General features: G+C 59.6%; 3 protein-coding genes across 4 annotated transcripts in view; 2 read left to right on the plus strand and 1 right to left on the minus strand.

The window, feature by feature from the left end:
* Nucleotides 1-302: 302 nt before the first annotated feature.
* Dus3l (dihydrouridine synthase 3 like) lies at nucleotides 303-4830 on the plus strand. Its single transcript, XM_005371101.3, has 13 exons — nucleotides 303-483; nucleotides 1066-1351; nucleotides 1912-2409; nucleotides 2704-2745; nucleotides 2854-3006; nucleotides 3137-3253; nucleotides 3420-3485; nucleotides 3567-3677; nucleotides 3833-3929; nucleotides 4047-4122; nucleotides 4251-4439; nucleotides 4531-4659; nucleotides 4734-4830. Exons 1-13 carry the CDS (start codon nucleotides 389-391, stop codon nucleotides 4804-4806), a joined length of 1932 nt encoding a protein of 643 aa, XP_005371158.1. The 5' UTR covers nucleotides 303-388; the 3' UTR covers nucleotides 4807-4830.
* Nucleotides 4831-5021: 191 nt separating this feature from the next.
* On the plus strand, nucleotides 5022-6931 carry Prr22 (proline rich 22). Its single transcript, XM_005371103.2, has 3 exons — nucleotides 5022-5368; nucleotides 5449-5511; nucleotides 5850-6931. The coding sequence occupies exons 1-3, from the start codon at nucleotides 5257-5259 to the stop codon at nucleotides 6929-6931; spliced, it is 1257 nt and encodes a 418-aa protein (XP_005371160.1). The 5' UTR covers nucleotides 5022-5256.
* A 3632-nt stretch (nucleotides 6932-10563) lies between these two features.
* Nucleotides 10564-12189, minus strand: part of Rfx2 (regulatory factor X2) — a 64013-nt gene continuing 62387 nt past the window's right edge. For both annotated transcript variants that reach the window (XM_026778006.1, XM_013355142.2), the window contains one exon: nucleotides 10564-11817. In XM_026778006.1, the coding sequence (XP_026633807.1) occupies nucleotides 11705-11817 (113 nt within the window). In that variant the 3' untranslated portion in view covers nucleotides 10564-11704. The remainder of the gene's footprint in view (nucleotides 11818-12189) is intronic.

Consider the following 12189-nt stretch of genomic DNA (forward strand, 5'->3'; position numbering starts at 1 on the left):
GGCTCCATCCCGAGATCAGTGGGGAGGAGCGCCTGCTGCAGCCCGCGCAGGAGAGCTGAGAAGCCCACCATACACACGTGACACAGGGGGAAAAGGAAAGGCGACAGTGGCGTCTTTACTCCCAACACTCCGGGGACAGAGGCAGGAGGATATCAGAGTTCGAGGTCCACGTGTGATCGGTGTGCGAACCCCGCGGGAACCCTCGGGCACTTCCGGTTTCTGTGCGAGCCAACGAGCCGAGGCCCCGCCCCCTGGACGACCTGCGCACGCGCCCCTTAGCGCCATTGGTGCGGTCTGAGCATGCGCACTCGGCTCGGTAGTCTTTGGCGGACACGCGCGACCCGGAAGACTTTCGTGCCACACTCCAGAGCTGCCGTAAGGGGAGTCGATGGCGGAGAATGCAGAAGCGGCAGCCGAGAGAGGTGATGGCGGTGACTCCGGAGTTGGCGCGTGCGAACGGGGCGTAGCGCCCATTAAAGCTCAGTGAGTCACTGGTGTGGGACGGCGAAGCTGATGGGGCCATCCCGGCGTCCTTAGCGCGGCGAACGCGGTGCATGCCGGGAGGTGTGGCGGCCCCACTGTTTCGACGGAGAGTACACGTTGTCGGCTGTCACACGCCTTAGAGACGGCTGTGCGCCTGCGCAGTGTGAGGACGCAGACTCGAGGCCGCGGTGCATGATGGGGCTTGTGGTTTCCGGGCGCGGGCCAAAAAAAAAAAAAATGACGCGCTGCATTGCCACTTTCCGATGCGGTTATAGACTGCGTCTCTGTAAGCGGGCCGAAAGGCTACCTGGGAAGCGTGGCAGCTCGAGTCTAACGGCCAAGCGTTCTGGGACTTGTAGTTTCTCTGTAGTCTAACGTGATTTGTTGGTGTTTGTGCATTACAACCTGTAATAGTGCAATTCTCTGAACAGAGACACAAATAGGTGTCCCTCAGTCTCTGGGGTGCCCCAGGGTGAGAGCTGACCTAAGCAGCGAGCCTCTGGTCTATAGAAGTGTGTGAGCGAGGACATTGGTCGCCAGGCCCCTTTCCCTATGCCAACCAAACCTCTCCCTCTCTGGCAGGTACCGCACCACCAAGGAACAGTTCCACCAATACCTGGACGCAGACAAGCCGGAGGATGTGTGCCAGGAAACGCCCGCTGGAGACCCTGATGGCAGTGACCCAGCCGAGCCCAAGGCCAAGAGGATACGCCTGGAAGATGGGCAGGAGAATGGGAAGACAGAGGAGGCAGCTGAGCCTCCCGAGCAACGACAGGTGCCCAAGAGGGCCCGAGGCCAAAACAAAAGCCGGCCCCACGTGAAGCCAACGCACTATGACAAGGAGCGGCTTTGCCCGTCCCTCCTCCAGGTGAGAGGGGTTCTGAGGGTGCACCATGGGCCCGTCATCTCAAAGCCTGCTGCCGCTGTGCTGGGACATGCACACAGCCCTTGGCTTCTTGGCTTCTCGCCTTCTCGCGGGCGCAGAGTGTTGCCTTCAGGAACTCCTGCCCTTAGCCTGCTCGCTGCCATGCTGGCATCTGAGGCCACACTGGCCTTTTTGTGTCTTCTGTGGCCCGTGCTGGTCTGATGAATCTGTTTCAAGTTTACCATGATGCTGTTTCTAAAGAGACCTAAAACTTACCTGTTCTTTAAGGAGGGCTTTGGCCACCCTGGTACCCGAGTTACAGGCTGTTGTGAGTCGCCACACGGTGTGGGAATCAAACCCGGTCGTGTGCAAGAGCAGCCGGGGCTCTTGGTCACTGCTGAGCCAATGTGATCTCCAGCTCACGTGAGCCTGACACGGTTCCAGCTTTAGAGCTGGCGACACAGGCACACTAGGGTTGCTCACACACACAGCTGGGAGAATAATCCTCGCAACCACCCTGGCCACTTTCTCCTCTCCCGGCCCCTCCCTCATGTCCCTCACAGGAGTCGGCCACGTGTGCCTTTGGTGACCGGTGCCGCTTCCTGCACGATGTGGAGCGCTATCTGGAGACCAAGCCAGCAGACCTGGGTCCTCGTTGTGTGCTCTTTGACACCTTCGGCCGGTGCCCCTACAGCGTGACCTGTCGCTTTGCCAGGGCACACCTTGGGCCCGAGGGCCAGAACCTGGTGCAAGAGGAGGTAGTGGCCCGCTGTGCGGACCTCCCGCCAGTGCGCAATGGCCTCAACAGGGTCCTGCAGCAGCAGCTGAGGAAGCGCCAAGTGTGCTTCGAGCGGGCGGAGCAGGCTCTGCGCCGCCTCACCCAGGGCCCCATGCCCATCCCTGAGACCTCTGTAGCCACAGTTACCCCGGAGCAGAACAGTTGCCATGCCCAGCTGGACACTGCGGGAGGGGCCAACACCCCGCATGGCAGCCCTGTGTCCACCTGTGGCCCCTTGACGGACGAGGACGTCATTCGGCTGCGACCCTGTGAGAAGAAGCGGGTAAGGATGCCGGCATGGGAGCTGGATTGTCCATAATCCTGTCTCTGGACGGAACTTGAGGGGCGAAGGGAACAGCATGGAAGGCTCCTGAAGGGAAGCCATTGAGACTGGGGTTTTAAAGGTTGAATAGAGCCCTCCAGTATAGGAGCCTGGGCGCTGGCGAACTTGTCTCCTGAGAGACACGGACATGGTGTGCACAGAGGGAGCAGTAGCAGGAGGCCCGGGTGTGGAGGGAGCAACGTTGTGGACGGCGGGGGGAGGCCTGACTCCAACAGATGCTCTCTTCCCCTCCAGCTGGACATTAGCGGGAAGCTGTACCTTGCTCCGCTCACCACGGTAGGAGGTGGCTATGGGGGGCGGTTCAGGGATTTTCTGGGCATTGCCGGTGGCTGGTGTCCTGGCTTTGCTGACTTCTGAGGCCTGAACCTGCCCCTGTCCTGGCAGTGTGGGAACCTACCCTTTCGCCGCATCTGCAAGCGCTTCGGTGCAGATGTGACCTGCGGTGAGATGGCCGTGTGCACGAACCTCTTGCAGGGACAGATGTCCGAGTGGGCCTTGCTCAAGCGCCACCCCTGTGAGGACATCTTTGGAGTGCAAGTCAGTGTTTGCCCTGAGGGAGGTTGGAAGGCGCTGGAATGTTGGAAAACAATGCCTCCCCATTCTGGTGTCCATGGGCTGCGTGCTGACCCTAGTGGGCTGGTCACTAACTACACTTTGCCTGGGGCAGCTGGAGGGCGCCTTCCCTGACACCATGACCAAATGTGCTGAGCTCCTGAACCGCACCATTGACGTGGACTTTGTGGACATCAATGTGGGCTGCCCCATCGACCTTGTCTACAAGAAGGTGATGAGCCGGGGAGGGTGTGGCCCGAGCCGAGGACCCTGTCCTCCTGTCCCTATCTGGACGTGGAGCACATTGAGCCAGATGGCAGGCGATTCAGCTATGTACAGGTGCCCATCGGGAGAGTCTGCGTTTCTCAGGGAGTCACCAGGGTGTCCGTGTCCCACAGGGTGGCGGCTGTGCACTCATGAATCGTTCGGCCAAGTTCCAGCAGATCGTGCGGGGAGTGAACGAGGTAACCTGGGCTCTTGGGATGTGCCCCTCCTCCTCCCCACAGGGTCCAGCCGCGTGCTCCCCCTCTGCCCTGTGCCCACAGGTGCTGGATGTGCCTTTGACTGTGAAGATGCGCACAGGTGTCCAGGAGCGTGTGAGCCTAGCGCACCGTCTGCTGCCTGAGCTGCGGGACTGGGGTGTCGCACTGGTCACGGTGGGTGTCAGGGGCAGTGTGGTCCTGTCTTGGAGTCACTATGGCTCTCCTGGTCCCTTACTCTCTGTCTCTCTTTGGTTCCTCGCTGTCTCCCTTCCCTCCCCCCCCCCCCGGCCCCTCCACCTTCCCTCCTCATCACGGTGCCTCCCTCCCAGCTCCATGGCCGCTCCCGGGAGCAGCGCTACACCAGGCTGGCTGACTGGCCCTACATCGAGCAGTGCGCCAAGGTGGCCAGCCCCATGCCCCTGTTCGGTAGGTGCCCAGAGCTTCCGGGGCCACTCACCCTGCTGTGTCTCTCAGCTAGAAAGACGGGGGGGACATTGGGTCCCTGGGAAATCCCACTGCCAAGACCCCACTCTGTCTCTTAAGGAAATGGAGATATCCTTTCGTTCGAGGACGCCAACTGTGCCATGCAGACAGGGGTCGCAGGGGTCATGATTGCCCGGTGAGTGACAGCTGAGCTTGGATAGGGATGCTAGAAGTTTGTACACCTGGGGCTGCTGGGTGGACGAGGCGGGTGCTGAGGTGGCTGGCAGGAGGCAGCGGGTCCCCACTGACCGCGTCCCTTCACAGTGGCGCCTTGCTCAAGCCCTGGCTGTTCACGGAGATCAAGGAACAGAGGCACTGGGACATCTCATCCTCTGAGCGCCTGGACATCCTGAGGGACTTCACACACTATGGCCTAGAACACTGGGGCTCCGACACGCAAGGAGTGGAGCGGACCCGGCGCTTCCTTCTCGAGTGGCTGTCCTTCCTTTGCAGGTGGGCATCAGCCAGGGAGTGGGCTCAGGCTGGGGGTTACGGGCTCAGGCCTTCCCGGCCTATGGCCTCCTCTGTCCTCCCTGGCCCGCAGGTATGTGCCCGTGGGCCTGCTGGAGCGACTCCCACAGAGGATCAACGAGAGGCCACCCTACTACCTAGGCCGTGACCACCTAGAGACACTCATGGCCAGCCAACAGGCTGCTGACTGGATTCGCATCAGGTACCCACTGGCCAGGGTTCTGCGGGGTGATGCTAGGAGGCCCGGACCTGACCTGTCTGTCACCCTCCTCACAGTGAGATGCTGCTTGGACCAGTCCCGCCTGGCTTCGCCTTCCTGCCCAAACACAAAGCCAACGCCTACAAGTAGCCAACTGAGACAATAAATTTTATTCTTCTACAACTTGTTTTTCTGTATTGTGTTTTTGAGATAAAGCTTCGAGTTTCCTAGGGTGGCCTTGAACTCCTGGAACCCTGGGCAGGTACTGCCACCATGCTCAGCTTTCTTTACATGTCTGAGGCAGCGTCCTTCCCTCTTCCTGCAGGTCCCCATCTGCCCTGTTTCCTGACTCCTGGTTATCCTGTTCTGCTGGCCAGTGCCCTTGTAGTTGTGAATTGGGGTGACCTGGCCCAGGGTGTGTCTGTCCAGGGAGTGGAGGGAGTCACCGTCCTGTCCACCCCCACCCTGGAACCTGGGTGGTGTGCCCACCCTGACCTGGAACCCTCCACCTAGCAACAAGGCAAACAGAACCCAGTGGGACTCTGTCCCCAAGGTGCCTCTGCTGCCACCCGGCGCCCCCCGGGGTGGCCTGTCTCCCCCATGCAGCAACCCAAAACCCTTTACCCCCCAGCCATACCCCAGGAAGGCTTCGGCCCACGGGGCCTGGAGGGCACCGAGGTGCCAGCTGTCCCTGAACCCCTTCCCACCATAGGTATGATGGTAGTGGTGGGCGGGGCATTGATGGCCCTGGGGCCCAGCTCCGCCCCACCCACCGGCTGCCTTTGTCCACAGGCAGCGCCAGCTTGCTCTATCAGACTCCCGCAGACCAGGATGCGCTTTCAGGGCCTCCAGCAGGTACCAGCCGGCACCCCGACCTTGGGCTGTCTCTGTACCCCAGACATCCCCCCATACTAACCCCTGTGACACTAGAGACCAGGCCGAAGCTTGCCTTGGTGACAACTAGGTAAGGCTTTCCGCAAGGCCCAACCACTCACAAGCTCAGGTCGCGGGTCCCCTGAGAATAGAAGTCTCCCCAACAGTCCCTGAGTGTCGTGCCCCCACAAGTCCCCAGATGACTACTGATCAAAGCCAGTATATATGCAAGGCACTTTCGAGGTGAGGGCTATGTCCTCTGTGCCCCCATGCCATGGCCTGGTTTCCCCATGGACACTCAGGGTGTCTACCACCTACAGGTTTCCAGATGGCTCCCTGTGGCTGCTTCTTCGACCCTCGCATCTACCGGATCGAGTGGGCCCCCTCTGACTTCGGCCAGTCATCTCTGTACAAGGTGGCGGTGGCTGGGGGTCCCACCTTTTCTGGCGGCTACGTGCTGGAGGCCCCATCCTACCTCAAGGCCCCAGGGCCTCCGCCTCCTCTCTACCCCCACTACCAGCCAGCTCCTGGCGGGCCGCAGTACCTCACACACTACCTTCCACCTGAGGAGCCTGGTCCCGAGGCACTGGGCTTTGTGGGGGACGGAGGGCCCCTCAATTTCATGGAGATGCTTAGAGACGGCCTGGCACCCCTCCCAGCCCCCAAAGAGACTAAGCCGTCTTCCTTGCTCATCACTGTCCCCACAGCACCCGGCCTGCCACCTGGGCCCTATGGCCATCTCAGTGGCCATGCCAGCCAATTCCCAGGGCCCCAGGTGACCGTGAGGCCCATCGAAGCCCCCTGGGAGCTGCAGGGCAATGCTGTGGCCAGGCCGGGTCTGCAGTTCCCTCCTGGGCCTGTGGAGCCCAAGGTGGTCGGGAGGGAGGATGTCACCCCAGTGGGCTCGGGTGAGACCATGCCTCCTGAGGTTGCCCGAGCGTTCTTCCTTCCGGACAAGGTCCTTCTAGAAGATGCCATGAAACTTTTCGATTGTCTCCCTGGTGGCACTGAGCCAGAGGCTGCCCTGCGCAGGGGCTCTGGGCCTGGCCCACGAGACAGTGGTGGCGGTGGGGACGATTGCTCAGCTGACATCCGCTCCCTGCACCTGCCGGATGAGCTGCTGTCCTTCGACTATGGCGTCCCCGAGGTCTTGGATGCCGTGGCGAGTGTGGATTATGTTTTCAGCTTCAAGGCCCTAGATGATGAGCCGCTGCCCCATGTGGGGGTCCCTGTCACTGACATGGCCCCCGGCCTGCGGTCTGATCAGTTGGGGAAGAAGACCACCGCATCCTCCAAGAAAGGGAAACCAGGTGGCAGACACAGGCAGACCGCGGGCCTGGCTGGACCCGCTGGCCCTGCTGCCACAGGACCCAGGCTGGACCCGGGAGCTGCCCCCAATTAAAGTGATTTGATCTCTGCTGTGTGTGCTGCTCAGACTGCATGGTGAGGCCAGGAGGACCTGGCAGTTGCCAGACGCCTTCAGAGTTCAGCCGGGAACCTCAGGTCAGGGTTGACCCTGAACTCTTACCCTCCATTCAGGAGGCTGGGACGGGGAGATGGAGGTCTTTCGGGGCCACAAAGGACAGCCCAGTCTAAAAGAAATGAGGACATAGGGGTTGGACTGTACCTCAGTAGGGTGGGGTATTGGGGTTCAGTTGGTAAAGTACTTAGGGCTCAGTAGCTTGGGCTCAGTTGCTACACACGGGCCCTGGGCTCCACCCACAGTGTTACATGAGCACTCGTGGTGGTTCACGGCTGTAACCCTAGTGCTGCGGAGGTGTCCCTTGTATGTTCCCTTGGTAGTCCAGAGAGCCGTGGACACCTGCCCAGAGCCACACAGTGCGCAAGGGAGGTCCTGGAAGGTGGCTCTCCCCCACTCCCGCCAGCTGTCCACACCTTGTGTCCCCATGAGGGATCACGGGGAGGTTACTGCTGCTATTTGGGGCTATGGAGTATCTGGGGAGCTGGGTTCAACCTCAGTGTGATTGCTGACATCCGTGTCATGGGGGACATGACTGCCAGAGCCGCTGGCTTGTTTGTGGGGCAGGCGTAGGCTTTGGGGGAAGGTGCCGCGCTGTGGGAGCTTTTCCCAAAAACCTGAGGGTGCCAGAAGAGTGTCTGTCTCCAGGGATCCCCAGACCAGACCTGTGTGAAGGTGGAAAGAGCCAGCTCTACAGAGCTGACTCCATACCCCCTGCTCTGTTGCGCTCAAGCCCGAGGCCGCTGTCCCACATGGCTGCATTCTCTCTTGAGATAGGGTCTCGGTGTGTAGCCCTGGCTTGGCCTGGAATTTACAGGGATTAGACTCCCCAAGGCATGTACCACCATGCCCAGTTTGCTTTTCTTTTTTCAGACAGGTCTCTTGTAGCCCAGACTGGCCTCAGACCTCCAGAGTTGAGAATGGCCTTGAACTCCTAATCTTTCTGCCTCTGCCTGTGGAGTGCTTGTGGAGGTCCTGTGCCTGAGCTCCGGGGGTCCTGGGTATGGGCAAACGTTCTGCCCGCTGAGCAGCCAACCTTAATTCCACTGTGAAGAGAGACCGTCATCTCCTGGCACCTCCCCGCCTCCAGTGCTGGCTAAGCACAGGGATGACAGGATTGGGAGATATGGAGGTTTGACTGTAGAACGATACACACAAGAGCTGGGAGTCCTGGGTGGGGAACACCGTAAGGCATGGAAGTGCTCGTCATCGGGCTGGGGGACCCCCAGGAAGCTCCCCCGATGAAGTGCCAGTTGAGATAACTGATGAGGGGCTGGGTGCAGTGGGGAGACCTTTGACTGGCAGGCACCCCTCAGCACCACAGAGCTAAGTGGGGGCAGGAGGTCAGGAACTCAAGGAAATCTGCAGCTACCGAGCTTTCAAGACCAGCACGCGGGAGGCAGGGGCTGGTGGCGCTCTGGGAGTTTGAGGCCAGCCTGAGCTACATAGTTCCAGCTACATAGTGAGTCCCTCTCTTTGAAGCTAAAAGCGACAGCCAGATGATTCCAGCATCACAGGGATGGAGACAGTGCCGGTGGGGGTGGGGCTCGGTGGGCATCACCTACTTCCAGTTTCAGCCAGAGACCTCCTCCAACGTCCTCCTGTGCCTTTCACATCACACACCATTCGGGGCCGATTAGTGCTCTAAACTCCCCGTGAGCTTGCCCCAGAAAACAGGAAGGGGAGACACTCGGCTCAAGGGCGATGCCCAGCTGCCGGTCCTTTGAGTGCCACACCCGTGCCACCCCACCCCTGCCACCACTCCAAGAGTCTCTGGCATTTCTGAATTTCTGTGTGCTGCTGCTGAGGGCCAGGTGTTGGCAAGCCCAGCTTTCCTGAGAGTGATACCGCTATCCCTAAAGGGGGTGGGGGTGGGGCAGGGCGTGGAGTGGGACCCAGGGATGGAGACACACACCAGTCAGAGATGAGAGGAGAGCCAGGGGCAAGGGCATGCTTCAGGAAGAGAATGCTTCCCTGGGAGTGGGCATCTTGTTTATTAAACAAGTTTTTTTTTTCTTGTTTTTTTTTCCCCCTTCGAGACGGGGTTTCTCTGTAGCCTTGGAGCCTGTGCTGGAACTAGCTGTTGTAGACCAGGCTGGCCTCGAGCTCACAGAGATTCGCCTGCCTCTGCCTCCTGAGTAAAGCTGCCTTTGTCACGGTGTCTCCGAGTGACCACACAGTGACTAAGACACAGAAGAGCCAGGCTTCCGTCTAGAGGCCCAAGGCGGCTGTTGGTGTTCCAGCCATCGTATCTTCATTCCAGTGAGCCCGTCCTTCTTGGGACAGCATGGAAATGGTGTGCAGCCTGCTGTGCTCACAGGGCCTCCCAGAGGCTTTCTGTATGAGGTCCCAGCACCCTCAGTCTTGCCAGTGTCCCTGCCTGGGACCTGATGGGTCGTGGACTCCAGTGTGACCCTGTCTCAGAAGCCTCCATTCCCTCACGGCTCACAGAGCACGCCTGACTCTGAGGGAGGCTGGGGGCCGCTCTCCTCGGGCCACATCGAGTCTCTGACTTGGCTTTGCCGCTTCAGTGGGGGATGAGGATGGTCTGAGCCTGTTCCCCAGGAGGAATGAAGGGCTGTATGGGTTCCTGCTGGAGTCTGGAGAGCTCTGGTGTGAAATGGGCCGGCGAGATGGCTCAGTGGGTAAGGGTGCTTGCTGCCAGGCCAGCGACCTAAGTTCAATTCCTGAGACCCACATGAGAATGAGAGACTGATTCCCAAAAACTACCCTTGAACCTTCACACACTGCACGCACAATGCACACGTGCACACACTAAGTGTGAAGCAGGCTTCAGCCAGCTGAGAGCCCAGATGCCACCTCATGCTCCTGCCTGCCACCAGGCCTTCCTGCATGCCTGGCTGCATTCTGTGAGCCACATCAAACCCAGCCTTCGGTCACTTTTGCTGGTTGGTTTTGTCATAGCAGCCAGAGAAGGGACTAAGATGTCACCTCTGTCCCCATTGGGGATCCCCCAGGGCTCCCTTCCTGGACTAGAGGGTATGGGCTGGCTGAAGCATGCTGTCTCAGATGTGTGGACCTGGCCCCTGAGCAGCGGTTTGGGGGTCATGTGTCTACCTTCCTGGGGTGTCCTGTAAGGAACAGGGGCCACCCCAGGAGCCTATTCCAAGTTCCACCCTGAAAAGCTCTCCATGGACAGAGCCACTTCTGGGATACATACTCACCCCAAATCCCTAGGAGAGCCGACATTTGCGCCCACCACAGCACAGACAAAGCCCTAAGAGGTGCCTGTCCGGTGCCGGGGACAAGAGCGTGCATTTATTCTGTTGTGTCTGGAAGGGCCACCCCATGCAAGCTGTGTCCTGCTGTCACCAGCTCGGGGCTGACCTTGCTAGGGTCACCAGCCTGTCACTCCTGGAAGCAAGAGACCCAGTGGCCAAAGGGCTCGGCCTCCTCTGGCGAGCCAGCCGGCCAGTGCAGGGGGCTGGTTGCCCAAAGCAAGGTGTTTTGGGGGTACCTACATGATCCCCTGAGACTGGAGCACAGATGACCCACCTACCCGACAAAGGACAACACAGTGCAAGGCAAAACACCGGTGTGTATTGGTTTCCACAAGAGGGCGGGCCTGGCCAGCACCATGTCCCCAGGACACTATCCTTGAGAGCCACTCTGAAGGCTCCACATGACCAGCGCCGCGTGAATGAAGACAGACAGACTCTGGGTGTGTTGTGATGGACACATTCACAAGAACTTTCCAAGAACAATTACAGCACAAAACTATTGGGGAAACATTTTTTTAAAGAGGAAAACTATCGTATTTCATGAGGCGCTTCCTAGGTTGTGGGAGGAGCTTGTGTTTGGGCAGAATTCCCATCATGGCAGCTGTGGTGAGGTGGCACGGCCACGTGCTGGGCGTCTAGAACTCAGGGCCCACACAGCCTTGGTGAGCATTCGTCCCCAGAGATTTTGGGGTCTGGGGTTGAGAAGGAGTCAGCCACAGGCCAGAGAAGGCAGCATAATTTGTTTGGGGTATTGTCTGGAAGACTTCAGGGACCCAGGCACTGTGGTGTACACAGGTTGCAGGATGCTGCCGGGAGGTGTGGACATGGTGCTGACTGCTGCGGCCAATTGGGCAAACCCAGCCTAGACCCTGCCCTGGGCTAGTGTGGTGTCGACCTTGAACTGGACAGTTTGACAGGCTGACACAGGTGGGCAGAACACGGAGCCTGTTTTTTTCTTGGACTTGGACCTGTCCAGGGTAAGACAGGATGTCTTAGCATCTGTGATCCATCTAGGGCCAGGGCCTGCACCTGAGGCCTTGCCTGTCCACGAGAGGCCATGAGATGCATGGAACAGAGCATGGGGTCAGTGCCCAGCGAGGGTTAGGTTTTCTTTGAAATGGTGGTCTAAGTTGAGAGCAGCTGAGTGGAAAAGCCATGGGGGCTGCTGGGACTATTCGGAGGGATACGCCTCACAAGTTGTACATGGAGCAGGGAAGGTGTTGGGACAAGGGGCAGATGGATCCCTGTATCTCCTGGGGATACCTTAGCAGGGTGTGGGCAGCTTGAGTGGCCACTAGCATTCCCCACAGTCTCTGGCCTCTGGGGTGGGCACCATGGGTCACAGTAAACATGGCATTGTCTAAGAGGCACTAGTGTGAGAGGCTGAGAGTCCAGATCCCTGGAGGGCCAGGCGACGCCTTCCGGAAGTGCGTGGAAGGCGCCAGGAAAGGGGCTAGATGCCCTGTAGTGGGTGATTGGGGTCACTTCGTTCCCGTTTCACCAGAGGTTCGCCCAGGCTGCGGCCATCCACATTTGCCTCACTGCTGCGTCCATCCCCAATGTCCTCTGCAGGGGTGAGGGGATAGAAGGGACAGTAAGAACACAGTGGCCTGTAAGACTTTCCACCTACCCCCACATCCTGCCTGACCATGCGGGTGCACCCCACATCCTGCCTGACCATCCGGGTGCACCCCCACGTCCTGCCTGACCATCCGGGTGCACCCCTACTTCCTGCCTGACCATCCAGGTGTACCCCGCGTCCTGCCTGACCATCTGGGTGTACCCCGCATCCTGCCTGACCATCCGGGGGCACCCCGCATCCTGCCTGACCATCCGGGTGCACCCCACATAATGCCTGACCATCCGGGTGCAGCCCACGTAATGCCTGACCATCCGGGTGCAGCCCACATAATGCCTGACCATCCGGGTGCAGCCCAC

The sequence above is a fragment of the Microtus ochrogaster genome, unplaced genomic scaffold (genome assembly GCF_000317375.1).
Source record: "Microtus ochrogaster isolate Prairie Vole_2 unplaced genomic scaffold, MicOch1.0 UNK98, whole genome shotgun sequence".
Taxonomy (NCBI): domain Eukaryota; kingdom Metazoa; phylum Chordata; class Mammalia; order Rodentia; family Cricetidae; genus Microtus; species Microtus ochrogaster.

Coding starts and splice junctions, on each gene's coding strand:
- Prr22 (XM_005371103.2), top strand. CDS start 5,257: ATGCAGCAACCCAAAACCCTTTACCCCCCAGCCATACCCCAGGAAGGC. Junction 5,369..5,448: donor TGAACCCCTTCCCACCATAG/GTATGATGGTAG, acceptor CTTTGTCCACAG/GCAGCGCCAGCTTGCTCTAT. Junction 5,512..5,849: donor GCTTTCAGGGCCTCCAGCAG/GTACCAGCCGGC, acceptor TACCACCTACAG/GTTTCCAGATGGCTCCCTGT.
- Dus3l (XM_005371101.3), top strand. CDS start 389: ATGGCGGAGAATGCAGAAGCGGCAGCCGAGAGAGGTGATGGCGGTGAC. Junction 3,254..3,419: donor TCGACCTTGTCTACAAGAAG/GTGATGAGCCGG, acceptor CGTGTCCCACAG/GGTGGCGGCTGTGCACTCAT. Junction 3,678..3,832: donor GGGGTGTCGCACTGGTCACG/GTGGGTGTCAGG, acceptor CCTCCCTCCCAG/CTCCATGGCCGCTCCCGGGA.